The 27,719-nt window shown below is 52.7% G+C and overlaps 1 protein-coding gene across 1 annotated transcript in view; it reads left to right on the top strand.

Annotated features, from left to right (window-relative positions):
• The window catches only part of UNC13A (unc-13 homolog A (C. elegans)), a 91,637-nt gene extending 73,020 nt beyond the window's left edge, over window positions 1–18,617 (top strand). Inside the window, exons 39-47 of the mRNA XM_011925908.1 lie at window positions 1,493–1,531; window positions 2,639–2,668; window positions 4,724–4,780; window positions 5,186–5,266; window positions 5,838–5,985; window positions 7,226–7,282; window positions 12,444–12,536; window positions 14,203–14,362; window positions 17,288–18,617. Of these exons, the coding sequence (XP_011781298.1) occupies window positions 1,493–1,531; window positions 2,639–2,668; window positions 4,724–4,780; window positions 5,186–5,266; window positions 5,838–5,985; window positions 7,226–7,282; window positions 12,444–12,536; window positions 14,203–14,362; window positions 17,288–17,588 (966 nt within the window). The 3' untranslated portion in view covers window positions 17,589–18,617. The remainder of the gene's footprint in view (window positions 1–1,492; window positions 1,532–2,638; window positions 2,669–4,723; window positions 4,781–5,185; window positions 5,267–5,837; window positions 5,986–7,225; window positions 7,283–12,443; window positions 12,537–14,202; window positions 14,363–17,287) is intronic.
• The last annotated feature ends 9,102 nt before the right edge of the window (window positions 18,618–27,719 follow it).

Raw genomic sequence — 27,719 nt, 5'->3', positions numbered from 1 at the left:
AGGGAAGGAAACCACGCCTACCCTCTCTGTCCCATTGAAGTCCAGAGGAGCCCCCCTTACCGGCTTCCAAACCCCAATCCCAGCCCCTCCTTCGCAGCGGACCTGCCATCTAAGGGTAGAATCCAACCTTGCTCCCGGGCCCAAATGTCACCAGATGCCCTGAAGCTAGAAAGAGGATCAACCCCAGGATTCCTCTGACCTCCTCTTTGGGCTCTGAACTGTCAGCAGCTTCTCAGAATGCAGGTCCCCACCATGAGGGTCTCTACTTCTGATTCTTCTGAAATTCCATGCTCCAGACCATTCCTCGGTACCCCAACACCCTGCCTACCCAACTCCCGCCATCCACACCGACACACACCAATCCCAGACGTACACCCAGGTGACCAAGTGGGAGACTTTTGTCATGGCTTTGACATCAGGCAGACTTGGGGTCAAATCCTAGCCCAGCCACTCTCTCTATGACCTTGGGAAGTCATTTGACCTCCCAGCCTCTGTTTTCTTGTCTGGAAAATGGGGCTCATTGCATCACCTCCCTGAGGGTAGTTCTAAGAACCAACTGGCATGATGCATTAAAATACTCATCTCAGTATTGCCTGAACCCAGGAAGCGGAGGCTGCAATGAGCTGAGATCCCGCCACTGCACTCTCAGTGACTGGCCCAGAGGCAGTGATCGCTAAATCAGAGCTAATGGTGGTGGTGGTGGTGATGGTGGTGGTGATATGCAGACATGTATGAGAGCAGAGACAAAACAACTTCAGATTTTCCCTTTGTGGGCAAGACAAGGCTGTTACAAGATTTCACTTTGTCAAAAGTTTACAAGTACTCTTCTTACTTCCTGGTAGCAGCAGCCTGGGTCTTTGGCTATAACCACTTGGTGGCAGCATACCCGACCACAGGCAATGCATTTGTAGGCAGGGGGATAAAGGAATTTGCATTTAATGACTCCCCATATGCCAGACCTTCTCATAGCCCCTGTTTCAGCTCACCTTCATGATAACCCTTTGAGTGAGGTGGATATTATTATCCCCATTTTGCAGATGAGGAAAGCTGAGGCTCAGAGAGCAGTCACTTGTTCAAGGTGATATAGTAAATATATGCCAGTCAGGATTCAAATTCAGATCTGTCTGAATATGCAGCACATTTGCTTTCCTGTTAACCCAAGAACCAAGAGTCTCATGTGTACAGTAAATGTAAATGGATTATATTTTGGCAGTGACTTATTTCCCTTCTTTCTGGCCTTCTCTAGCTCTGTATCTGTATCTTTCTCTCTCTCTTTCCTGTCTCTGACTCACACCATTTAAGAGTCAGTCATTAAAGTGCGCGCACACGTGCACACACACACACAAACAAACACACTATCCCCATGCAACCCAGTCATCAGTCCCCTGTGCAGTGTGGATTCCCCCATCCCCGTGAATATTCCTGTGAGCATCCCAGGTTCCCACCCTGCACGACTTGCCAGGTTGATCACCCTGTGACATTGTCTCTGCAGGGGAACCTCTTGAGAAAACATGGCAAGGGATTAGAAAAGGTAATGAGGGCCTCGTCTCACTGAGGCCCTGAGCTCCGGTGTCTGGGCATGCGTGTGCATGTGTGTGTGTCTGTGCACCTAGGCAGGAAGGGCAGCTGGGGGTCGTGGGTAGGAGATAGCTGTCCTAACCAAGTCCTGCAAATCCAGAAGTCAGAGATGAAGTGATTCTCCAGGGACAGAATGTGCAGTGTGTGTGCACATGTGAACTAATGTGTGTGCACAGACAGCTCCCATCCTCCCACCGTAGTACCCACAGGGCTCATCTGAGCCTTGGGCTCAGCTGAAATTCTGTGGCTTCTTGAGGAGCCTACACGCTGGATCGCCACCCTGGATTGAGACGTGTTGTTTTTTATGTAGAAATTTTTTTTGTTGCTGTGCTAGTGGGTGCTTGTTGTTAAGGAGATGGGAGCTACAGCAACACGCAAGCAGCTGTCTTGCTGTGCACTTGTGCAGAAGATATCGTTGTACCTTTGTGCATATAAATGGAGTGCATAGCTTTGTGAATGTGGGTCACAGGGATTCACACATTCTCTACTCTGTCCGCCAGCCCTTTGGGGGGCATATTCAGTGTCCAGGCACCCTATATGTGGATGTGAATCCGTGTGTGAGGTCAAGGGTGTGTGGGTTTATGTGTGTGATTGTGCACATGCCTGCAAGTGTTTAGGAGTGCACGTATGTAGTTTAGTGTATGGGTTCTTCAGCATTGAGTGAACTTACAGTATATGTTAGTATGTTTTTTGTAGACTCGGGTGCTGGGATATAGCGGCAACCCCTTAGGGAATGGAGGAGGAGAGATTCCTAGCCCTGTCTCATCTCCCCACTCCCCAGGTGCCCCATCCTGGGGCAGGCTGACTGTAGGATGAGGCTGCTTCCAGCCTCCTGGGCACCCTGAGAGTGTTCTGACAGTCAAGGAGTCTGACCCCTAAACCCCCGCTAGGGGACAAAAGGAGGTGTTAGCTGGGGAGGGGGCCCACCATTAGACTCAGGACCTGGGGAGGAGCTCCTGGGCTGGGAAGTGAGACTGTGCTTTGAGGGGGCAGGGAAGTCCCACTGAGTATCCTCCCAGCAGTCACCAGAACTCTGACCTCCACCTGATTCTCTCCACAGGGCAGGGTGAAATTGCCAAGCCACTCAGACGTAAGACCGGCCTCTCACTGTCTGTCTGGCTCCCATCCCACTCCCACCCCAACCCTACCCCTGTGCCCCCTTCCACCTCTGTGGTTCGTGCCGTCTGAGGGCGTACTGTGAACCTGTCTGTTGGTCTCTTCTTCCTTTGTCTGTCGGGCTTGCTCGTGGGGGGTGGTGGGTGGGGGGTTGATGGGTAGGGCAGAGGGTACACAAGAAGGCCCCTGAGCCCTGCCAGACTACAGGTGGGTGCAGCAGGGGAAACTGAGGCCCAGTTCGCTGGACCCCTGAGTAACTGTGCCTTGTAAGAACCTCAGGATCACAGATAAGAAATAAGAATAGTAACAGCCAAGATGATAATAATAATACTAGTAGGAATCACCAGGTGGCCAACTGGTGGACTATAAACATAATTCAAATTTCCCCACTGTAAATGGGCCCCCTCCCCACCTAGCCTCACCCAGGACCCCCAGACCACCCCAGGACCCAGTAATACAAGACTCGTTACCTCAATACTCAGCCCCACCCTGTCCCCCAAGTTACCATGGGTATCCATGGTAGCCAGGGTGGGAATTGAGGCTCAGAGCATTCAGGGACAAGACTGGGGCCATCCAACAGTGAGAGAGGAGGCTAGACACATGCCTTCCAGGCTGGGACCCCGTCTCCCTTAGCATTGCCCATGACTTTGAGACCAAGTGATAATTAGTGAACACTGAGCAAAGACATGTTTAGTTCAGACTAAGCCACAAAGTAGATATGATTTTCCCCATCTAGATGGGAAAACTGAGGCTCAGAGAGGTTAAGTGACTTGCCCAGGGCCACACAGCAGGGCTGCAATTTGAACCCAGGCCCATCTGGCTTGTCAGAGCCATCATCACGTCACCATCTTGCCAGTGTCTGTTTGGGAGTGGGCTGGAGGATGGATATGGAGGTGTTTGTATAGAGGGAGGATTTTTCCTTTAAGAGGTCAGACTGGGCTGGGCGCGGTGGCTCACGCCTGTAATCCCAGCACTTTGGGAGACTGAGGCAGGCGGATCACAAGGTCAGGAGATCGAGACCATCCTGGCTAACACGGTGGGACCCTGTCTCTACTAAAAATACAAAAAATTAGCCGGGCGTGGTGGCAGGCGCCTATAGTCCCAGCTCCTCGGGAGGCTGAGGCAGGAGAATGGCGTAAACCTAGGAGGCAGAACTTGCAGTGAGCTGAGATCGCGCAGCTGCACTCCAGCCTGGGCAACAGAGCAAGACTCTGTCTCAAAAAAAAAAAAAAAACAGGAAACAAAAAACAAAAAAAGAGGTCAGACTGGCTGGCAACGTGGCTCAAGCCTGTAATCCCAGCACTTTAGGAGGCTGAGGTGGGAGGATCAGTTGAGCCCAGGAATTCAAGACCAGCCTGGACAACACAGCAAGACCCCATCTCTACGAAAAAAATTTCACAAATTAGCTGGACATGGTAGCTCACACGTGTAGTCCCAGCTACTGGGGAGGCAGGAGGATTGCTCGAGCCCAGGAGTTTGAGGTTGCAATGAGCTATGATCATGCCACTGCACTCCAGCCTGGGCAACAGAGGGAGACCCTGTCTCAAAAAAAAAAAAAAAAAATCAGACTGAAAGTCCTTCCAGATTACAGGGGAAATTTCCCTGCAGAGGGGATGCTTCCTTGAGGAGGAGGAAGTGTTTCACCAGAGCCATTTTCTGAAACCCCAGCCCGGCCTATTGTTTTCCCAAAGCTCCCTTTCCCTGGAAAACCCTGCCCACACCCACAAACACCACCGTCTGAGGCTCCCCCAACCCACTGCCCCTCACAGTCTGGTCCCTGTCTGTTTCTCCCATTACACAAGCCTGGTTGAGGCTGAGAGGGTGGGTACTATCCCCATGGGACTGGGATTTTCAGGGACAAGCTCACCACATCCTCCTCAGTTCTTCCTGAGGAATTCCAGACCTCTGTCCCTGGGACACAATTATTGCCCTGCCCAGAGCGTTTGGGCAAGAACCAAGATGGTCTCTGGGGCTGGAGTGTCAGCTGTAGCGCCCCTGCCCTCACCCAGCTGTCTGTTGTTACCCGCAGGGAACCCAGATGATCTTCAATGCAGCCAAGGAGCTGGGTCAGCTGTCCAAACTCAAGGTGAGGAGTGGGGCTAGAGTATGGGGTGAGGGACTGCCCCCCAAACTCTATGTGGCTTCCAGGTTGCCACCATCCTGGGGGAGGGGTCCCAGGATGATGACATGCATTACAGGCTCAAAGGACAGAAACTCTACTCCCTGAAGCACAAGGTATTTGCTCCCCAGTGTGTCGAAAAGATGTGAATGGTTCAGCTTCAGGTACAACTTGATCAAGAGGGCAAGTCATTTATTCAACAAATATTTGTTGAGCACCTGCTGTGTACCAGTCACATATTGGGTGCTGGGATGATGAAAACATAGACCCTCAGCCCAGCTCCTCCAAGTTTAACAGGGATGAGACCCATAGGCACAGATTCCGAAGGCAGAGCCCACTCCACCCACGTGACCCCTCTCCCCATCCATCCAGGACCACATGGTACGAGAAGAAGCCAAGAGCTTGACCCCAAAGCAGTGCGCGGTCGTTGAGTTGGCCCTGGACACAATCAAGGTGAGAGGCCCTACCCCTCCCCATCCCAGGTCGGGGGTATAGAGGGTGTGGCTGCTGTGGTCATGGACCTAGGTTCGCCTCAGACCCACATTAATTAATTCAATTGATAAACACTCCCTCGTTCCCCATTCTGTGCCAGAGCTGGGCTGGCTAATGCCAGAGCGTTAAGGAGCCCCAGGCCAAGGAAGACTGCTGGATACAGACATCCTCAGCCTTGTAGGATTACACTTGGGGTAGAAGGAAGGATGTGGGCTGGGGGAGCCCAAGGAGTGAGAAGGTATAGAGGGAAGGATGTAAAGGACCTTGTGCCAGGCGTTTCTTGAGGTATAGAAGGGTAGAGGGAAGGATGGGGGCTGGGTGAATCCAAGGTAGGAGAAGCCAGGGCTTCCTGGAAGAGGGCATGTGAGAGATGGGTTCTGAGGAATGCATAGGAGTTCACTAGGCAAAGCAAAGGAAGAGGTGAGAAAGTAGTAGCGGGAGGAATTGGGAGTGGTGACAGCAGGGCTACCCAGCCCTATGAGTGGGTAGAGAGTCCCATCAGTCTCACCTCTTCCCACCCTCTCCTCCCCAGCAATATTTCCATGCGGGTGGCGTGGGCCTCAAGAAGACCTTCCTGGAGAAGAGCCCGGACCTGCAATCCCTGCGCTATGCCCTGTCGCTCTACACACAGGCCACCGACCTGCTCATCAAGACCTTTGTACAGACGCAATCGGCCCAGGGTAAGGGCGCCCAGACCCCATCACCCTTTCCCGCTCCGCAGAGACAGCCCCGCCCCAAGCCTGAGCGGCTGTGCGGCTCACTCCCCCTGTGATGTCATGGATGGGGCGGAATTGACATCTCTGCACCAAGTCCGGGGACCAATGAGTGATCAAAGGTTCGTGGGGGCGGGGCCTCTGACATCACAGGCTGGGAGGTGATTGTCAACTCCTGGGAATATCTGTGATGTCCTGGAGCCAGACAATGATTGGCAGCTCTGGGATAGAATGTCGTTGACATCAAGGACCAGGGCAGGCTTGATGACTCTTAGGTGTGGAACCTGTGACTGTGTAGGGCCACAAGGTGATTGTCATCTCCTGGGAAAATCTATGGTGTCCCAGGGCCAATGAATGATTGTCAGCTTCTGAGGGACCTGGACAGTCATGGGTCCAGGGAGTAGTTGACAGCTCTGGGAGACTTCAGGAGTGATTGACAGCTCAGGATGAGCAGGACCTCTGATGTCAAGGGGTCAAGGAATGATTGGCAGGTCCATGGGTGGGACCTCTGACTTCATGGTCCCAGGGAGTGGTTGAAGCCCCCTGAGGAGGGACCTCTGTGGTGTCATGGGGCTAAGGAATGATTGACAGCCCCGAGGGTGGGAGGGACCTCCACTTGGTGGGGGAAGCTGGACGGAGAGGGAGTTCCCATTTCTCAAACTCTCTCTCTCTTTCTCTCTGTCTTTTGCTTCGGTCTCCTGTCCCTCTCTGAGTGCACACACACAGCAGCTGGGGCTGGATGGAGGGCAGGATTCCCTGGGGACCGCCCCCCTTTTCAAAATTGGTCCCAACAAGGGGAAGAAGTTTGGCAGCTTGACCTCAGGAGGGAGAGGGAGAATCGCCATCGACACCCAGCCTGGGGAGAGGGGAGTAAAGGCCTTTGGCCTCCAACGGCCCCCTTCTGCCCGGATCCAGCCAGCCCAGGGCCCTCCGTGGGTGCTGGGTCTCTGAGCTCAGCTTCCCTTCCAGTCCTGGCTGCTTTTAGTGTCTCTGGTGTCCCTGGAGCAGGAGGCTGTCTGTCTGTCTCTCCGTCTGTCTGCAGCTGACGTTTCTCTCTCTCTTGTTTTTCCTCCCTCTCACTCGCTGTCCCCTCTCCGCGCCTCCCTTGCCCCCTCCACACACACTCCTCCATCCTCACCTCTCACTGGCTCGTCTCTCTCCGCTCCCCATGCTTCCCACCTCTCTCCCCTCTCCACCCCCCAATTAGTCCATGGTGGAAAAGGTACTAGGTTTACCCTTAGTGAAGACATTTATCCTGAGAAGGGTACGTGCCTCCGCCGCCCGCCCGCCCGCGCCTGGTGCCCGGTGCCTGCGCCCCTCCCGGCCCCGGCTAGTAAAAGGATCGTCCTTCTGCCTCAGGGGCCTGCAGGGCTGCCACCCAGGCCTGAGCAGCTTGGAGGGCCCAGGCGGGTGAGGGGGAAGGACGATTTGCTGGTTCTACATGGGGAAGAAGTGATTCCAGTGAGAATCCCAGAATCCATTTCTCCTGAAATGACACATTTTTTAAGCCAGATCCTGGGATCCCGGGACAGGCACCTGTCAGGTTAAGAGCTGGGCTGTGATTCCAGCCCAGCCACTCCACGGGTAGGCACCTTGGGCAAGAATCTGTCTCCCTGAGTCTCAGTTTTCTCATCTGTAAAATGGGGACAGTCAAGGACCCTACTTCATAAGATTATTGTTATCGATATTATTATTATTTAGAGACAGGGTCTCCTTTTGTCACCTAGGCTGGATTGCAGTGGTGCAATCACTGCTCACTGCAGCCTCCCTCCTGTGCTCAAGTGATCCTCCTGCCTCAGCCTCCCGAGGAGCTGGGACTACAGGCACATGCCACCATGGCTAGCTAATTTTTAAATTTTTTTGTAGAGAGGGGGTCTCACTTTGTTGTCCAGGCTCATCTTGAGCTCCTGGCCTTAAGTGATCCTCCTCCTTGGCCTCCCAAAATGCTGAGATTACAGGTGTGAGCCACTATGCCAGGCTGAGGAGATTATTTTTAGGATTGGAGGAGTTACATTTAGAGCAATTTCTGGCAGATAGTAAGATCTCAGCAATTCCTCACTGTTATTGTTGTTCTTTCGTTCTTTCTTTCTTTCTTTCTTTTTTTTTTTGAGATGGAGTTTTGCTCTTGTTGCCCAGGCTGGAGTGCAATGACGCAATCTTGGCTCAACCTCCACCTCCTGGGTTCAAGCGATTCTCGTGCCTCAGCCTCCCAAGTAGCTGGGATTACAGGCATGTGCCACCATGCCCAGCTAATTTTGTATTTTTAGTAGAAACAGGTTTCTCCATGTTGGCCAGGCCGGTCTTGAACTCCTGACTTCAGGTGATCTGCCCACCTCAGCCTCCCAAAGTGCTGGGATTACAGGTGTGAGCCACCATGCCCGGCCATTATTATTGTTCTTATTAATATATTTGATGTCACATTTCCTAGCATAGAAAACAGTGAACACTTACCAGGTTCTAACGCTGAGCAGGACCTTGCGCCAGGCATTTCTTGAGGAATCTATGTTTGGTTTTGTTGTTGTTGTTGTTTGAGACAGAGTCTCACTCTGTCACCCAGGCTGGAATGCAGTGGCGAAATCTCAGCTCACTGCAACCTCCGTCCACCTCCTGGGTTCAAACGATTCTTGTGCCTCAGCCTCCTGAGTAGCTGGGATGACAGGCCTGTACCACCATGCCTGGCTAATTTTTGTATTTTTAGTAGAGACGGGGTTTCGCCATGTTGGCCAGGCTGGTCTTGAACTCCTGGCCTCAAGTGGTCCACCCGCCTTGGCCTCGGCCTCCCAAAGTGCTAGGATGACAGGTGTAATCCCAGCACCTGACCAGTTTGTTTTCAATCTGAGGCAGGCGCTGTCACCCAGGCTGGAGTGCAATGATGAAATCTCAGCTCACTGCAGCCTCCACCTCCTGGGCTATGTTGCCCAGGCTGGTGTCAAACTCCTGGCCTCAAATGATCCTCCCACCTCGGCCTCCCAAAGTGCTGGGATTACAGGCATGAGCCTCCGTGCCTAGCCTTCTTGGGGAATCTGAAACAGATTTCTTTAACTGCCCCACGAGGGGTCCATCATTCCACAGACGAGATGCTGAGAGCCAAAGGAGATTCAACCACTTGTTCGAGGAACCTTCACCTGCAGGAGTCCTGGGACTTTGGGAGTGGGGAGTGGGGTTGGAAGAAGCACTGAGAGGCCCAGGACAGACCCTTCCTCACAGAGCCAGCAAAGCACGGGATGGGGGCACCCAGCACTGCCTCCCTCCCCCCTTCTTACTAGCTTTGGCTTTGGTCTGACCCCTCACCCAACCCACCACTGTCCAATTTCCCCCGGCACCCCAGTCTGGCCCGGATTGAGCTTGCTATGAAGCATCGGCCTGGGGGAGGGCAGGGCGGCTGAGCATGTGACTGGTGGCGGGGCGGGGGGGGGGGGGGGGCGGGGGGGGGCGGCGCGGGGGGGGGGCGGGGCGGGGGGGGTGGTGAGTGGGGATGGAATGGGAGCCTGAGGCAACAAGGAAGGCGGCCTGGGGTGGGCAGCAAAGACTGGGGCCACATACCCCAGTACTGGGGTGATGGGGGTTTCCAGGCCCCTGTGCTTCCCAACCCTCAGTCACTTCCTGTCCAGCGCGAGGTAACCCAATCAGCCTTGGACTGACCCAACCTCCCACCCTCACCTCTGACTTTCCCCTTCTTCTCCCCATGCATGGGGTGGTCCAGGAGCGGGGAGCTGCCTGGTAGGGGCTGGGGAGGGGCTGGTGGAGGTGCTGGCGGTCACAGGTCCACAGGCCCCACAGGATGCCCTTTTGAGTCACAGAAGGCGGGATTGGGAGAGATTCTTTTAGGCTGCCGCATCCGTGATCCCCATTGGAACCACAGAGGACACATGGTGATGGCCCCAAACAGAAGCACACCACACCACAATTCAAGCAGACAAGGGAACTTGCTGACTTCAGAACGGAAAAATTAGGGGTTGAGGCCGGGCGCAGTGGCTCATGCCTGTAATCCCAGCACTTTGGGAGGCTGAGTTGGGTGGATCACTTGAAGTCAGGAGTTTGAGACCAGCCTGGCCAACATGGTGAAACCCCATCTCTACTAAAAATATAAAAATTAGCCAGGCATGTGGGTGGATGCCTGTAATCCCAGCTACTCAGGAGGCTGAGGCAGGAGAATCGCTTTACCTGGGAGGCGGAGGTTGCAATGAGCCAAGATTGCGTCATTGTACTCCAGCCTGGTGACAGTGCAAGACTCTGTCTCAAAAACAAAAAAGAAGGCCGGGTGCGGTGGCTCACACCTGTAATCCCAGCACTTTGGGAGGCTGAGGCAGGAGGATCACCAGGTCAAGAGATCGAGACCATCCTGGCCAACATGGTGAAACCCCATCTCTACAAAAAAATACAAAAAACTAGCCGGGCGAGGTGGCGGGCGCCTGTAGTCCCAGCTACCCGGGAGGCTGAGGCAGGAGAATGGCGTAAACCCGGGAGGCGGAGCTTACAGTGAGCTGAGATCCGGCCACTGCACTCCAACCTGGGCAACAGAGCGAGACTCCGTCTCAAAAAAAAAAAAAAAGGAAGAAAAGAAACTTAAGATTCTGCACCAGAAGGGAAATACGGGTAAGGAAAATAAAATATGCTCCTACTAGCTGTCACATCAGGAGGGATGAGGATTCTGAGCCAGGTGATGCAATGAGGTGACCTGTGGGGCCGGGTCAGAGTTAACAAGGGCAAGAATGGGGTGAGTGGGGAGAGGTAATAGTAACCTATTGGAAAGGGCCACTATTGGAAGGAGTGTTGTAGATCGCAAAAACCACTTTGATTATTTCAGAGTGAGGTGGGAGCCATGGAAGAGTTTGTTTTTGCTTTGTTTTGTTTCCTTTCTTGATACAGTCTTGCTCTGTCACCCAGGCTGAAGTGCAGTGGTGGGATCATAGCTCACTGCAGCCTTAACCTACTGGGATTAAGCGATCCTCCTGCCTCAGCCTCCCAAGTAGCTGGGACTACAGGTGCACGCATCACCACACCTGGCTAATTTTCTTTTCTCTTTTTTTTTTTTTTTTTGAGACAGGGTCTCTCTCTGTCGCCCAGGCTGTAGTGCAGTAGTTCAATCTCGGCTCGCTGCAACCTCTGCCTCCCGGGTTCAAGTGATTCTCCTGTCTCAGCTTCCCAAGTAGCTGGGATTACAGGCGTGCACTACCATGCCCGGCTGATTTTTGTATTTTTAGTAGAGACAGGGTTTCACCATGTTGGCCAATCTGGGTTCGAACTCTTGAACTCAAGTTATCTGCCCACCTTGGCCTCCCAAAATGCTGGGATTACAGGCATGAGCCTCCCGAAGTACTGGGGTTACGGTGTGAGCCACCACTGCCCAACCCATGGAAGAGTTTTGAGCAGAGGAGGGACATGATCTGACTTTTAAATTTTATTTATGTATTTGTTTTTTAATTTTCTGAAACAGGGTCTCACTCTGTCACCCAGGTTGAAGTGCAGTGGTGCGATCTCGTTTCACTGCAGCCTGGACACTTCCAAGCTCAAGCGTCCCTCCCACCTCATCCACCAGAGTAGCTGGGGCTACAAGCACGCGCCACCGTGGCCACTCATTTTTGTATTTATTGTAGAGATCGGGTTTTGCCATGTTGCCCAGGCTAGTCTCAAACTCCTGGGCTCAAGGGAGCCTCCTGCCTCACCCTCCCAAAATGCTGGATTACAGCTGTGAGCCACCGCGCCCTGCTGACAAGCTCTGACTTAATACGATTTTTCTGGCTGGCATATTGAGAGCAGATGAAAGAATGGAAGGAGGGAGACCAGTAAGGAGGCTAATGCGATAGTCCAGGCATGGGATGCTGGGGGCAGGTGTAGGATACGGGTAAAAGACATGGCTGTGCTTCTGGATATATTTTGAAGGTAGAGCTGGCAGGATTTTCCAGTTTATGGGCACCTAGGGAAGAAGTGAAGACAAAGAAGAGAGTCAAAGATTGAGGTGCATGGTTAGTTTGTGGACCCACAGAGGAGAAAATGACAAAAGGGGGTTGGAAGGAGTGACAATTATGTAGGATGAGAATCTGGAGTTGGTGACGTTGTTGCAGCCAAGAGGACAAACAGCCACAGGAGGCCAGGGTGCCAGACGTTGCCAAGATGTAGTGTAATGCGAAGACTGAATTTTGACAACATGGCAGTCAATGGAATAAGAAAAAAGAAAAGAGTTGCATTAGGCTCAGAGAGGTTAAGCAATCTATCCAAGATCACACAGCAAGGCAGTAAAAGGCCAGAACCCAGGATTCTTGGCTTCCCAAGAGTACCTCCCATCCCGGCCCCCCTCAGTGCCTCCCTGTCAGGGCTGATGACCTGGTGCCGCCAGCACGGGTGGGTGGGAGGCCGTCAAGGTCCCACCTGGTGGGTGGGAAAGAACAGAGCTCATGCTGACCATCCTCCCCTGCCCTGCCCAGGCTTGGGTGTAGAAGACCCTGTGGGTGAAGTCTCCGTCCACGTTGAGCTGTTCACTCATCCAGGAACTGGGGAACACAAGGTCACAGTGAAAGGTGAGTGGTCTGAGGTGGGAGGGACTTGCTAGGTTCTAAAGCAGAAATCAAACTCAAACTGGCTTAAGCAATACCCTTTTTTGTTGTTATTGTTTAATGGTCCATGAAATGGAAACGTCCAGAGGTCACCACCTTCAGGCATGGCTGGATCCAGCAGTGTAAACAGTGTTATAAGACTGAATCCCACTTTCTCCATCTCTCAGCCCTGCTTTCCTTTTCTTGGCTTTTGTTGACTAGAACACAGATTGGGTTGTTTTTGATACAGCTTAAATAAGACAGAATTAGGCCAGGTGCGGTGGCTCAGGCCTGTAATCCCAGCACTTTGGGAGGCCGAAGCTGGCGGGTCACTTCAGGCCAGGAGTTCGAGACCAGCCTGGCCAACGTGGTGAAACCCTGTCTCTACTAAAAATTCAAAAATTAGCTGGGTGTGGTGGTGTGCGCCTGTAATCCCAGCTACTCAGGAGGCTGAGGTGGGAAGATCACTTGAACCCGGGAGGTGGAGGTCGCAGTGAGCTGAGATCGCACCACTGCACTCCAGCCTGGGTGACAGAGTGAGACTCCATGTAAACAAATGAACAAAAATGATAGAATTGGTTTTCCTCTGGGGTAACAGTCTAAGAGCAGCCAGCCTCAAGCTGATACGGAGGCTTCGCAGTGCTGGTGATCTGTGCTGCTGACATCTTTTGTTGCATTTTCATCCCTAATGTGTTGTTGTTGTTTGTTTGTTTTAGAGGCCAGAGTCTCACTCTGTTGCCCAGGTTGGAGTGCTGTGGTGCAATTATAGCCCATTGCAGCCTCAAATTCCTGGGCTCTAGCAATCCTCCTACCTCAGCTTCCGGAGTCGCTGGGATTGCAGGCATGCAGCATCACACCTGGCTACTTTTTAAATTATATTTTTGTAGCGATGGGGTCTCACTCTGGTATCCAAGCTGGTCTCAAACTCCTGGCCTCAAGCAATCCTCCCGCATGGGCCTCCCAAAGTGCTGGGATTGCAGACATGAGCCACCACACCTGGATTCAAATGTGTTTTTCCTCCACTGTAGGCTCATAAAGATCTCAGCCCCCACAAGCATTGCAGACTGCAGCTAGAGGAAGGAGAAAGTTCAGGGTTCACTCCCTGCCTTTTAAACCACAGTGGAGAAGTAGTACACATGATTTTTTTCTCTCATCTCATTGGCCAAAACATAGTCATATGACCACACTTAGCTACATGGGAATGCTGGGAAATGTAGTCTTTGTTTCAGACATGGTTTTTGGCGGGCACGGGAGTTGTTTTTGTTTTGTTTTATTTATTTTTATTTTTTTAAGATAGGATCTCGCCTTGTCACACAGGCTGAAGTGCAGTGGCACAATCTCAGCTCACTGCAACCTCCGCTTCCCAGGCTCAAGCAATCCTCCTGCTTTAGCCCCACAAGTATGTGGGACTACAGGCATGTGCCACCACACCCAGCTAATTTTTGTATTTTTCATAGAGACAGGGTTTCACCATGTTGCCCAGGCTGTTCTCAAACTCCTGGGCTCAAGCGATCCACCTGCCTCCCAAAGTGCTGGGATTACAAGCGTGAGCAACTGCGTCCAGCCTTGGGGCAGGTTTTGAGAGCCACAAACATTTACTTTTTCCAACTGGGAGAACCTGACCTGTCTTACCCTCTACTTCCCCCAACAGTGGTGGCTGCCAATGACCTCAAGTGGCAAACTTCTGGCATCTTCCGGCCGTTCATCGAGGTCAACATCATTGGGCCCCAGCTCAGCGACAAGAAACGCAAGTTTGCGACCAAATCCAAGAACAATAGCTGGGCTCCCAAGTACAATGAGAGCTTCCAGTTGTGAGTTTGGGATGCTGTGAAGAGCATGGGGGCAAGGGAGGGGGCATCCGCAAGGTGAACCCCAAAGCCAGCTAGGCAGGAGGGATCTGGGATCTGGGCCCGAGAATGGGAGAGGCCACATTCTAGGTGCGGGTGCTGGAAAGGGAGACACCTTAGTAGTGCAGGAATGGCATCAGGGAGGGGACACGAGGATCGAGGTCACCTTTGGGAGCAGGCAGATCCCAGGGGAGGCAATGAGGAGAGTGGAGTAACTTCGTGATGAAGACTTGTGGAGGGGAGGGAAAGTCTGGGCAGGAAGTGCATGGTGGGCAGGGCCATTGCTGGGGCTGGAGACTCTGGTGAAGGAATGAGGGTGGCAGTGATGAGGTTTATGAGTGGGGGGCTGAGGGACCTGGGGACAGGACTGAGGTCGCATGGGGGTGGGAACTACTGGAGTCCACATTGAGCCTTGTCAGGACCGTCGGGGCAGCCCATCTGGAGGAGTCGGCTCTGGGGACAGGAGTGGAGTGTGGATGGATCCCAGGCACAGGGGTGGGGTCACACTGGATGGAGGTTCTGGGAGTTGGGAGTGGGCCTAGGCTGCGGGTATCAGGATAGGGTCTAGAGGATGCTGATGATGTGGAGAGTATAAAAAAGTCTGCTCTGGCCGGGTGTGGTGGCTCATGCCTGTCATCCCAGCACTCTGGGAGGCCGAGGCAGACAGATCACCTGAGGTCAGGAGTTCAAGACCAGCCTGACCAACATGATGAAACCCCGTCTCTACTAAAAACGCACAAAAAAATTAGCCAGGTGTGGTGGCGCACGCCTGTGATCCCAGCTACTCAGGACGCTGAGGCAGAAGAATCACTTGAACCCGGGAGGTTGCAGTGAGCCAAGATCGAGCCATTGCACTCCAGCCTGGGTGACAGAAGCAAAACTCCATCTCAAAAAAAAAAAAAAAAAAAAAAGTCTGCTCTGGCTGAGCATGGTGGCTCACGCCTGTAATCTCAACACTTTGGGAAGCCAAGATGGGCAGATCACTTGAGGCCAGGAGTTCGAGACCAGCCTGGCCAGCGTGGTGAAACTCCATCTCTATTAAAAATATAAAATATTAGCTAGGTGTTGTGGTGGGCACCTGTAATCCTAGCTACTCGGGAGGCTGAGACAGGAGAATCACTTGAACCCAGGAGGTGGAGGTTGCAATGACCCCAGATGGCGCTATTGCACTCCAGCCTGGGCTACAGAGAGAGACTCAAAAAAAATTAAAAATACAGAAATTAGCCGGGTGTGGTGGCAGGCACTTGTAATCCCAGCTACTCCAGAGGGTGAGGAGTATGAGAATTGCTTGAACCCAGGAGACACAGGTTGCAGTGAGCCGTGATTGTGCCATGGCACTCCAACCTGGGCGACAGAGCAAGACTCTGTCTCAAAAAAAAAAAGTCTGTTCACGGGGGTAGACGGTGGTGGTTAGCAGAGGTAAAGTTGGGGTCATGTGGGCTGGATCCTTGGGTCAAGTGTCAGCCTCACAGAGCACTGGGGCAGGGCAATGTTGGATGTTCTTGGGGGACAAAAGTGCAGAAGAAAGTAGTCCCAGCTACCTGGGAGGCTGGGGCAGGAAGATCGCTTGAGCTCAGGAGTTTAAGGCTGCAATGAGCTATGATTGTGCCACTGCACTCCAGCCTGGGTGACCGACATAGCGAGACCGTCTTTAAAAAACCAAAAATCTGTGGGCCAGGTGTGGTGGCTGATGCTTGTAATCCTAGCACTTTGAGAGGCCAAAGCAGAGGATCACCTGAGGTCAGGAGTTTGAGACCAGCCTGGCTAACATGGTGAGACCCCCATCTCTACTAAAAATACAAGAAATCAGCCGGGTGTGGTGGTGCATGCCTGTAATCCCAGCTACTAGGGAGGCTGAGGCAGAAGAATCGTTTGAACCTGGGAGGCAAAGGTTGCAGTGAGCCGAGATTGTGCCACTGCACTCCAGCCTGGGTGACAGAGGAAGACGCCCGCTCAAAAAATAAATAAAAATAAATAAAATAAATACATAAAAATGCACAGGGGTAAGGGTAAATCAGAGTTGGTTAACTGGTATCATCTAGGGGGGCCGGGAGCTCTTACAGGACAAGATTGAAGCCAGTTCCAGGTCGTGTCAGCACAGGGCGCTTGGTCAGCAGGTTTTGGGGCGATTGGCCCCCTTACTCAGGAGGAGATGCATGGTCTAGTGGGAGGTCAGATATCAGCCAGGGTGGGCCGGAGTACTTCAGGGATAGAGGTGCAACCTGGGAGGGGGACAAGAGGGAGCAGCTGGGCATGGCCCTGTAGGAAGGGCTCTTATCCAGCCGGTGTCAGGGCAGGTCACTGGGACTGCTTAGGAGCAGGAGCACAGGTGAGGGGCATGCTGGAGTTGGTGTCACCCATGGTGAGGCACCAGGGCAGGCTCATGTCTGGAGGGCATTTTGGAAGTAAGAGAGGTGGGCTGGGGGTGTGGGGGGCTGGGGAAAGGGCCACGTCGTGGGTCTAGAGGAGAGCCTGGTTAAAGAGCTTCTGGATGGGACATTAGGGGCGGGGCCGTGCGGGCAGCAGTTCAGCCGGCAGAGGGCACAGGCGCGGGTATCTCAGGGTGGGGCCACGGCCTTGCGGGGCGGTGTCTGAGGAAAGGGTTAGAGGGGCGAGAGCTGGAGTAAAACTATGCGGTCATTTTTCCGTGGGTGGAAAACTGGGACAAACAGGCGTGGGTGTGGCCCAGCTGGGGATCAGCTGTTGTGAGCATGGCCAAGCGCAGGGTTGTAGGGCAAGTAAGGGGGCAGGGGCGGGGCTAGCGCAGCGTGGGAGGTGACAGGTGTGGGTACCCCGGCGTGGTCCTCTCCGGTGTGGGCGTGGTCAGCAAATGCGGTGGGGGCGGGGAGTGGGTGTGTCCTGACTCTCGTTCCCCCCCGCCCTCCGCAGCACGCTGAGCGCGGACGCGGGTCCCGAGTGCTACGAGCTGCAGGTGTGCGTCAAGGACTACTGCTTCGCGCGCGAGGACCGCACGGTGGGGCTGGCCGTGCTGCAGCTGCGCGAGCTGGCCCAGCGCGGGAGCGCCGCCTGCTGGTTGCCGCTCGGCCGTCGCATCCACATGGACGACACCGGCCTCACGGTGCTGCGAATCCTCTCGCAGCGCAGCAACGACGAGGTGGCCAAAGAGTTCGTGAAACTCAAGTCGGACACGCGCTCAGCCGAGGAGGGTGGTGCCGCGCCTGCGCCTTAGCGCGGGGCAGGCGGCCGAGCGGCACTGCGCCTGCGCGGAGGGCGCTGAGCGGGGAGGGGCTTGCGCCTCGGTGGGACCTCCCCAGGGGCGGGGCTCGGGGGGACTACACGCCGAGGGTGGGCTGCGCATGCGCCCTTGACTGAGCTCGCCCTTTTGGAGAATTAGGAATGGAGGATGCCCCGCCCTTTCGGGAGGCCACGCCCAAGAGCGCGATGAAGGAAGAAGCCACATCCCCAACTTGCGGCCACGCCCCCAGCATCTAGGGGGCATTTTGAGCTGGGATGGGGAAAACCTCGTCCCCATGGAGGAGGCCACATCCCGGGGCTCTGGTACCGGGAGGCACAGCCTCCTGTCCCCTGGAAAAGCCATAAGACGGGACCCAGACCCCTGGGACCCCAGACCAATTGCCAAGTATGGAAATCTCAGCTCCCTCAAGGGGGGCCCTGGGCAAGGGATAGAGCTCCCTGGAGGGCCCCTCTAGGTGACCTGGGGACTGGAGGGACCAGGATTCTGGTTGGAGGGCCCCGGAATACCGGAGTCCCTTTAGATGTTTGTGCAAAAAATAAATGGGGGGAGGGGGGAGGATGGGATTTCAAAAGCACATGCGCCCTTGGGCGCCCAAACCCTGGGGGCCGAGGGGACGGCTCTGGGGCACCCACGCTGCCCCTACTTCCCTTTGGGAGTTTGCCTCTCCCTCTCCCCCAACAAACCCAGTCCTCATATCATAGATTTCAACACACCCATTTGACAGATGGCAAAACTGAGGCTCAAAGAGCTGCTTGAGACTTGGCCGAGGTTCCAGGTGCCATACCCTCTATTCCTCTCCCTTAGGCCTGTGTGCCCCATGAAAGGGTGGGCTGAGATCGGGATGACCTGACACAGCTCCCTATTGCTGCTAATTCCCCCTCGGGGGCCTCCTCCAAGGGGTGGGAGTTCCAGGCCAAGACCCCTACTTTGCCTTTCCTTCTCTGGCTGCCAAGCAAGACCCCTGCCCTCAGCCCTTTCTCCTGGCACTCCATGGGGGATGCCATGAGGACTTCCCACCACAAAAGAGAATTTGGGATCCCCTGACTCCTTAGGGGATGCCATGAAGGCCTCCCACCACAAAAGAGAGAATTTGGGATCCCCTGGTCCCAGGTTTCTCCACCCCTTCTTCCTTTCCCAGAATTTTCCAAATAGGAAAGAACAGAAGGAGACCAGAAACTCTAGAGGGGAGAGAGAGAATGAGAGAGAGAGAGAGAGAGAAACCCACATGGTGAGAGCTTAGTCTCCAAGATCCTATTTATTGATTCAAACACCCAAGCCACAGGATACCTCAGATGGCCCTCTTGCCTGCTGGAAGCTCTTTCTCCAGTAAGCAAAGTTGCAGTGACTTGGCTGCAGTTAACCTCGTGCACACAGGACCTTAGGGGAAAGTTCAGTGTGGACCATGTTTGCTCTGGGATCTGCTTTTCCACGTGCTTGTATGGCACGCCTTTTTCTGCTGGATTGAAAAAGACAGGATTTTGCTGTGCTAGAGAGAAATGAAAATGGGGTGAGATGAGTACTGGGTTCCTGGAGGATGGAACATCAGATGGGGAGGCTTTCTGAGGTGAGGAATGAGAGGGAACCACTTACTAGAGAGAAAAGAGCTCCAGGCCTGGGAACAGCACATGCGAAGGACAGGAGAGGAGAACTGTTGAAACAAGGAGAAAGGTGGCACAGCTGGAGCTGAGCCAGCAAGGGGGATCATGAGGAGCCTTGGGACTGGGGAGATCTGCAGAAGCATCAGACCAGGCAGGGGCTTGTACGCTGTCCTGAGGAGTTTCACTTTTATTCTAAGACAGTTGGGGAGCTCCAGGAAATGTTTAAGCTGGGGAGAGATTGGATTCCACCCTGTAAAAGCTGTTTTGTGAAGACTAAAACCAGTGAGGAGGGGTGGGGGTGCGTTGGGGACACTGAAATGGATTATTGGAAAGATTCTGAAGGCTGTATTGAAAAGACACCTATAACTGTGGACATGGCTATAATCCCAGCATTTTGGTGAGGCCGAGGCTGGTGGATCACTTAAGGTCAGGAGTTTGAGACCAGCCTGGCCAACGTGGTGAAACCCGTCTCTGCTAAAAATACAAAAATTAGCTGGGTGTGGTGGTGCACGCCTGTAGTCCCAGCTACACAGGAGACTGAGGTGGGAGAATTGCTTGAACCCTGGAGGCGGAGGTTGCAGTGAGCCAAGATCACACCACTGCACTCCAGTCTGGGCAACAGAACGATACTCCGTTCCCTCCCCTCTAACCGCCCCCCCCCAAAAAAAAATCCTGCGCTTAGATGAGCTCCATGGCTGCTGAGTACAGTTTTCCCAGTTGCACACTGCCCAAGGGTTTGGGATCGCTAAGAAGGCCACGTGCAAATCCTAGACATTGAGCGTCATATGTTTATGACCTTGGTTTCCCCACATGTGAATGGTCCAAGTGTCTGGAAGAAGTGGCGCCACTTTCTAATTTGCTTGAAGGTGTTGCATGTCCCCTAAATTCAGACAGATGCAGGTAACTGGAGGTTCTGAACCAAAGGTTAAAATGCAAATTCTCATAAAGGATTGGGAAGCTGTAGCCAGGGATAAGCGTATGTGACTGTTACATGGGCTGAGGAGCAGATGTGAATTTCGGACCATGCCATGCCTGAGGGTGGGGGTCGGGTGGATGGATGATTCAGGGTTGTAACCCGTAGCGCCCAAATGGGAGGTGATCTGTGACCTGTGGTGAGGGTGATCTGGAAGATTTTTGGATGGCTGGAAAGAAATGGGGAAGTTCAGCTGCCTGAGAGAGCCAGGATGTTTCCCAAAAGATTCCTTAGGAATCTTTCTGGTCAAGACCTCCGTGTGTGTGTGTGTGTGTGTGTTTAGGGTTCCCCAGGAATGGCTCAGGCATGTGAAGGAAACAAGCTTCAGGGAATATTTGTTGAATGAGTTTTCCTGACTCCCAGGCTAGAACTGTTTTTGCAGTTTCCACCCTCTTTTCTTTCCCTCCCAGAGAACTCCTATTCATCCTTTGAAACCCATCATGAAAACCCCTCTTGGAGAAAACCCTCCTTCCTTCCCCTCAGGACTTTCCCAGCCTCCGTCCCTCCTCCAGTCCAGCCTGATGCCATGGGACTGGGGTTTCTCTGTTCAGCTCTGTTTCTCCCAGACTGGGGTCTGAGGCCTCTCAGGAGCCCCAACTTTACCTAGCACAGGCTGTGCACAGGTGGGTGGCAGGGAGTCTGTGCCTAGTGGAATTATGTGTTGGGGCAGGGTCAGTGCAAGAATACACATCCGCATGCGTGTCTGTCCATGTCTGTCCATACCAACCTTCCCCTTCCACACGGACCTGGGCACATAGGAGGTGTCTGAGCCCTACACATGGGACAGAGAGTGGACATGGCTGAGACATGTACAGAGACAAGACAAGGAGTCCAGGCGGCTGAAAGCCTTTTGAAATCAGGAAGTTCCTGTATTGGCAGAACAAAGCCCAGAGAGGAGCAGGGCTTTCCCCAACGCCACCCAGCAAGTGGCCACAGAGCCCAGCCTTGGATGACACCTCCAGGATTCTGAACCCTGGGACCTCACTTTATGCAAGAAGCTGGCAGCAGATTTCCATGAATCAGGGAAACAGCACAAGAGGGTTGGCCTGTGGCAGGGCAGGGATTAAAGGGGTGACATTGAGGGATGCCTCAGAATCAAAGTCCCCTGACCAAGAGGAATAGAGAAAGAGACAGAGGGTGAGATCACGCCCTGATGAGAATGGAGAGAGACGTAGAGGTGGAAATATACAGAGAAAGAGAAATGCAGAGACCAGGGCAGGGGGTGTCAGGGGAAGTAAAGAGGGTGTCCTGAAGAAAGAAGGCTCTGTTCATTGTCACCAGTCTGTCCTCGAATGATTTGCATAAAATGAGGAGGTGCCTGGCCATGCCCCCAATTCCTCTCTCAGGCCCCAGAGCCTGAGACCTCACCATGCCCCCATCAGAGATGCAAAAAACTAAACACTCAACTAGAAATCCTTGGGACCTCTCTCGGCTGGGATCTTAGAGCCTTTCTGTCCCCGACCCCTACCCCATGTGCTGTCGATTTTGCAGATGGGGACAACCTGGGGCCTCCCGGAACTCTGCCACCCTGGGGAAGTTGGGGGTAGGGCGTTGGTCCCAGATCACAACCCCGTCTGCTCCCCAGAATCCTTTCCTAAGAATCGTTGAGGACCAAAGTTGTCTTTGCTGACACGTGTTGCTTTTCTCTTTGCCTTTTATTGTTTTAGAGAAAAATCAAGTTGACTGTGTCAAGTAACACCCCACCCCTTACCCCCGTCCAGCCATAGTGGCTCTCTGGAGACACAGGTCATAGGCGGAGGGTCCCCTGATCATCCCTGACCACACAGCCAGGGGTATTTGACCCCTGTCCACCCCTGTCTCGTGCTCCCTCAGACCCCCACAAACCGGCCAAGCAGTCCGGGGAGGTTTCCCCTCCACACAACTTCTCTTAGCATGTGATTGCAGATGTGAAATCAAAATGTTGTTTGTTTTTTGTTTTGTTTTGATTCCACCCCGTCGGTCCGGTGTCTGCACAAGACGCCTTCATTTCTCTGTAAATATGTGACTTGGAACAAATGTTTAACACAAACGAGAAGTGGTCATGAATGCATGGTGATGAGATGTTTTGCACTATTCTGACTTTTTGGTCTCTGTAAAAATATTTTATTAACAGCAGACATTAAAAAAAGAAAAACCACACACAGCCTCTGACACGTGGTTGCCTCCTCGTATTCCTTTATCAGCAAAAACAAACAAACAACAACAACAAAAACTCTCACGTACATTTAGCACCTACTAGACGCAGACTCAGTAGAACACACTGCTTGCCAGTGAATGTGGCTCATCCACGACTGGAGTCATCCCCATTTTTTGTTTGTTTGTTTGTTTTTGAGATGGAGTCTCGCTCTGTCGCCCAGGCTGGAGTGCAGTGGCGCGATCTCAGCTCACTGCAAGCTCCGCCTCCTGGGTTCACGCCATTCTCCTGCCTCAGCCTCCCGAGTAGCTGGGACCGCCACCATGCCCAGCTAGTTTTTTGTATTTTTTAGTAGAGACGGGGTTTCACCGTGTTAGCCAGGATGGTCTCGATCTCCTGACCTCATGATCCACCCATCTCGGCCTCCCAAAGTGCTGGGATTACAGGCTTGAGCCACCGCACCTGGCCTGAGTCATCCCCATTTTACAGAGAAGGAAACTGAAGTATGGAGAGATGAGATCTTGCTCAGATCACACAGCCAGGAAGAGATGGAGCTGGGATTTGAACCTAGGACATTTGCAACCATTGCTCTTTTTTTTTTTTGAGATGGAGTCTCTGTTGCCCAGGCTGGAGTGCAGTGGCACAGTCTCGGCTCACTGCAGCCTCTGCCTCCCAGATTCAAATGATTCTCCTGTCTCAGCCTCCTGAGTAGCTGGGATTGCAGGCGCTCGCCACCTTGCCCGGCTAATTTTTCTATTTTTAGTAGAGACAGGATAATCACCATGTCGGCCAGGCTGGTCTCGAACTCCTAACCTCAGGTGATCCACCCCCTCAGCCTCCCAAAGTGCTGGGATTATAGGCGTGAGCCACCGTGCCTGGCCATCTGTTGCCCTTAAGGAAGTTAAGATACAAATGCTAGGAATACATGCCGTTGATTCAACCCACATCCCCATGCTTGTTTGGTTTTGTTGGTTTTTTTGGGATTTTCTTGTTTGTCTATTTTTGAGACAGGGCCTTGCTCTGTCACTCAGGATGGAGTGCAATGTCACAATCTCAACCCATTGCATCCTCGACCTCCCAGACTCAGGCGATCCTCCCATCTCAGCCTGCTAAGTAGTGTGTGCCACCACACCTGGCTAAGTTTTGTACTTTTTGTAGAGACAGGATGTTGCCATGTTGCCCAGACTGGTCTTGAACTCCTGGCTTTAGGCTATCCTCTCACCTCAGCCCTCCAAAGTGCTGAGATTACAGGCGTGTGCCACTGTGCCTGGCCATGTCTGTTTTAAATGTACCAGCTGGGAATCTCATTTCATAAACTCAAATGTGCGATGAATGAAACTCCGTTTTCCAACAGCTGAATTTAATTTCTGTTTTGAGTCCCCATCCCACAAGGAAGCAGAAATGGAATCTGATTCAGCCCAGTTTCCTCGGTAAATTCCGCAATTCACCTCCTAATGTCTAGGGTTATTTCTACATTTGAGTGGACAAGACAGGGGCTGCGGGATCCACCACCAGGAGTGGGTTCGGTGAGTGCTTTTGGTTGCAAGTAACAGCCAACAGGACTAAAACTGGGGCCAGAAAGTGGCTTACACCAGGAGTTATCCAGCACACAGCAATCCCGCTGCTGAGGGACTTCTTCCCCTCTGAGAAACTTGCACGTGGGGGTGTGGTATCTTCTCAAAGAAGAACAGCATATAGCTGGGAAAACGGGACAAACCACAGCTGTCTGCATCGTGTCTGCAGAGGCAGCCTGCTGGTCTTTGAGTGCCCCTGCTCGTTTTTGCTGCATGAGCCAGCCTGCAGGGCTTAGAGACCGAGCTGTTCCTGTACCAAAGTGCATAGGCTACGCGCTGTGACTGATGTGGATCTGTTTGCCCCTCGCTACAAAAAGCTTCCAAGTCTTTGATCTTGTGTCCTTCAGTGTGTGGGACCCATTGTGTTGCCCATAGGGGCTTGGGGACTGAAGCTCAGGACTGCTTGCTGGGAAATGTAACCCCTTTGTTCCAGAAAGGTAGGAGTGGAGAATGGTCATTTGGGCTTAATGTAAAGTTTCTGCAACCCAACCCAATTCCCAGACTCATTTTGGTTTCGATCAACACAGGGGTCAACAAAATTTTCTGTAAAGGGCGAGCTAGTAAATAGATGTGCTGTGCGTGCCATGCTGTCTCTGTTGCAACCAACTCGGCCATTGTAGCCATGACACCATGCAAATGATGGGCGTGATTGCATGCCAATAAAACTTTATTTAGAAAATCAAGCAGATATACTCAAACCTTTGGACATGCGTGTTCAGAACAGCACTATTCACAATAGCCAAAAGGTGGAAAAAACTCAAGTGTCTACCAACAAATGAATGAATAAACATAACATGTGGTCTATTCATACAATGAATATGATTCAGTCATAAAAAGGAAGGAAGCGGCTGGGTGTGGTGGCTCATGCCTGTAATTCTAGCTCTTTGGGAGGCCGAGGCGAGCGGATCACCTGAAGTCAGGAGTTCGACACTAGACTGGCCAACGTGGTGAAACCCTGTCTCTACTAAAAATACAAAATTAGCCGGGCATGGTGGCAGCTGCCTGTAATCTCGGCTACTCGGGAGGCTGAGGCTGGAGAATCATTTGGTTTTGGTGCTTCCTGCTTCCTGTCTCTATGTGTTCCCAGAAAGGGGTCCCGATCAAGACCCCAAGAGAGGGATGTTAGATCTTGTGCAAGAAAGAATTCAGGGCGAGTCCATACAGTAAGTGAAAGCAAGTTTATTAGGAAAGTAAAGGAATAAAGAGTGGCTACTCCAGGCCTTTGAGAACCAAAGGAACCAGCGGTACATTTCCCAGCAAGCAGTCTTGAGCCCCAGTCCCCAAGCCCCATGGGTAACACGATGGGTCGCACACACTGAAGGACACAAGATCAAATCATTTGGCAGAGGTTACAGTGAGCCAAGGTTCTGCCATTGCACTCCAGCCTGGGCGACAAGAGTGAAACTCCGTCTAAAAAAAAAAAAAAAGGAAGGAAGCACAGATCCATGCTACAACGTGACTGAACCCCAAAACCATGATGCTGAGTGAGAGAAGCCAGACACAAAGGCCACATAGTGTGAGATTCCATTGACATGAAATGTCTATAACAGGCAAATCCGTAAGTCAGAGGCGTTTGAACCAGAGCAACTCCATCTTGCCTAGCGGCTGGATAAAATGAGGCTGAGACCTACTAGGCTGCATTCCCAGACAGTTAAGGCCTTCTCAGCCCCAGGATGAGATGGGGGGTTGGCACAAGATAATGACCTTGCTGATAAAACAGGTTGAAGTAAAGAAGCCGGCCTGGCCGGGCGCAGTGGCTGATGCCTGTAATCTCAGCACTTTGGGAGGCCGAGGCTGACAGATCACGAGGTCAGGAGATAGAGACCATACTGGCTAACACGGTGAAACCCCATCTCTACTAAAAACACACACACACACACAAATTAGCCGGGCGTGGTGGCAGGCGCCCGTGGTCCCACCAGCTACTCAGGAGGCTGAGGCAGGAGAATGGTGTGAACCCAGGTGGCGGAGCTTGCAGTGAGCAGAGATCGTGCCACTTCACTCTAGCCTGGGCGACAGAGCGAGACTCCGTCTCAACAACAACAACAAAAAAAGAAGCTGGCCCAAAGCCACCAAAACCAAGAATGGCGACAAGAGTGACCTCTGGTCATCCTCACTGCTACACTCCCCCCATCACCATGACAGTTTACAAATACCATGGCAATGTCAGGAAGTTACCCTATTTGGTCTAAAAAGGCATGAATAATCCACCCTTCGTTTAGCATATCATCAAGAAATAACCATAACAATGGGCAAGCAGCAGCCCTCAGGGCTGACCCCTGTATTGATCGTGACCAAAATGAATCTGGGAATTGGGTTGGGTTGCAGAAACTTTACATTAGGCCTGGATGACCATTCTCCACTCCTTCTACCTTTCTGGGACAAAGGGGTTACATTTCCCAGCAAGCAGCCCTGAGCCTCAGTCCCCAAGCCCCATGGGTAACACAATGGGTGCCACACACTGAAGGACACAAGATCAAAGACTTGGGACCCTTCTGTAGCGAGGGGCAAATAGATCCGCATCAGTCACTTTAATGGCTCTATGGAGTAGCCTGAGACGGAGTCTCGCTCTGTCGCCTAGGCCGGAGTGCAGTGGCGCAATCCCAGCTCACTGCAAGCTCCGCCCCCTGGGTTCATGCCATTCTGCCTCAGCCTTCCGAGTAGCTGGGACTGCAGGTGCCGGTCACCACGCCCGGCTAATTTTTTGTATTTTCAGTAGAGACAGGATTTCACCGTGTTAGCCAGGATGGTCTCGATCTCCTGACCTTATGATCCGCCTGCCTCAGCCTCCCAAAGTGCTGAGATTACAAGTGTGAGCCACCGCGCCCAGCCTGGAGTAGCCACTCTTTATTCCTTTACTTTCCTAATAAACTTACTTTCACTTACTCTACGGACTCGCCCTGAATTCTTTCTTGCACGAGATCCAACATCCCTCTCTTGGGGTCTTCATCAGGACCCCTTTCTGGGAACACATAGAGACAGGAAGCAGATTGGTGGTGCCAGGGGCTGGGGGAGAGGGAGTGGGGAGTGACTGCTGATAGAAACGAGATCACCTTAGAGGGGGATGAAAATGTTCTGGAACTTGATAAAGGTGATAGTCGTGCAACATTGCGAATGTGCTAAATGCCACCAAATTGGACGTTCTAATATAGTTAATTTTATGTTGTCTGAATCTTATCTCAATTTAAAAAAATTTTTTTCCAGATTCTTGTTCAGCCAAATAATTTTTGGGGTTTTGTTTGTTTGTTTTGTTTGCTTGCTTGCTTTGAGAGGGAGACTCGCTCTATCACCCAGGCTGGAGCGCAGTGGCATGATCTCCATTCACCGCAACCTCCACCTCCTGGGTTCAAGTGAGTCTCCTGCCTCAGCCTCCCGAGAACGTGTGGTTACAGGCATATGCCACCACACCCAGCTAATTTCTGTACTTTTATTAGAGGCAGGATTTCGTCATGTTGGCCAGGCTGGTTTTGAACTCCTGACCTCAGGTGATCCACTCGCCTCGGCCTCCCAAAGTGCTGGGATTACAAGCATGAGCCACCGTGCCCAGCCTCAAATCTGACTTGTTTTTAAAAAATTTGGGGGAGCTGAGTGCAGTGGCTCATGCCTGTAATCCCAGCACTTCGGGAATCACCAAACATGATGAAACTCCGTCTCTGCTAAAAATACATTAGCCAAGCATGGTGGCAGCATGCCTGTAATCCCAGCTACTCGGGAAGCTGAGGTGCAAGAATGGCTTGAACCCAGGAGGCAGAGGTTGTGGTGAGTTGAGATCATACCACTGCACTTCAGCCTGGGTGACAGAGAGAGACCCCATCGCAAAAAAAA

Source organism: Colobus angolensis, unplaced genomic scaffold (assembly GCF_000951035.1).
Source record: "Colobus angolensis palliatus isolate OR3802 unplaced genomic scaffold, Cang.pa_1.0 Scaffold66, whole genome shotgun sequence".
Lineage (NCBI taxonomy): Eukaryota > Metazoa > Chordata > Mammalia > Primates > Cercopithecidae > Colobus > Colobus angolensis.
This window is presented reverse-complemented; position numbering and strand designations above follow the sequence as displayed.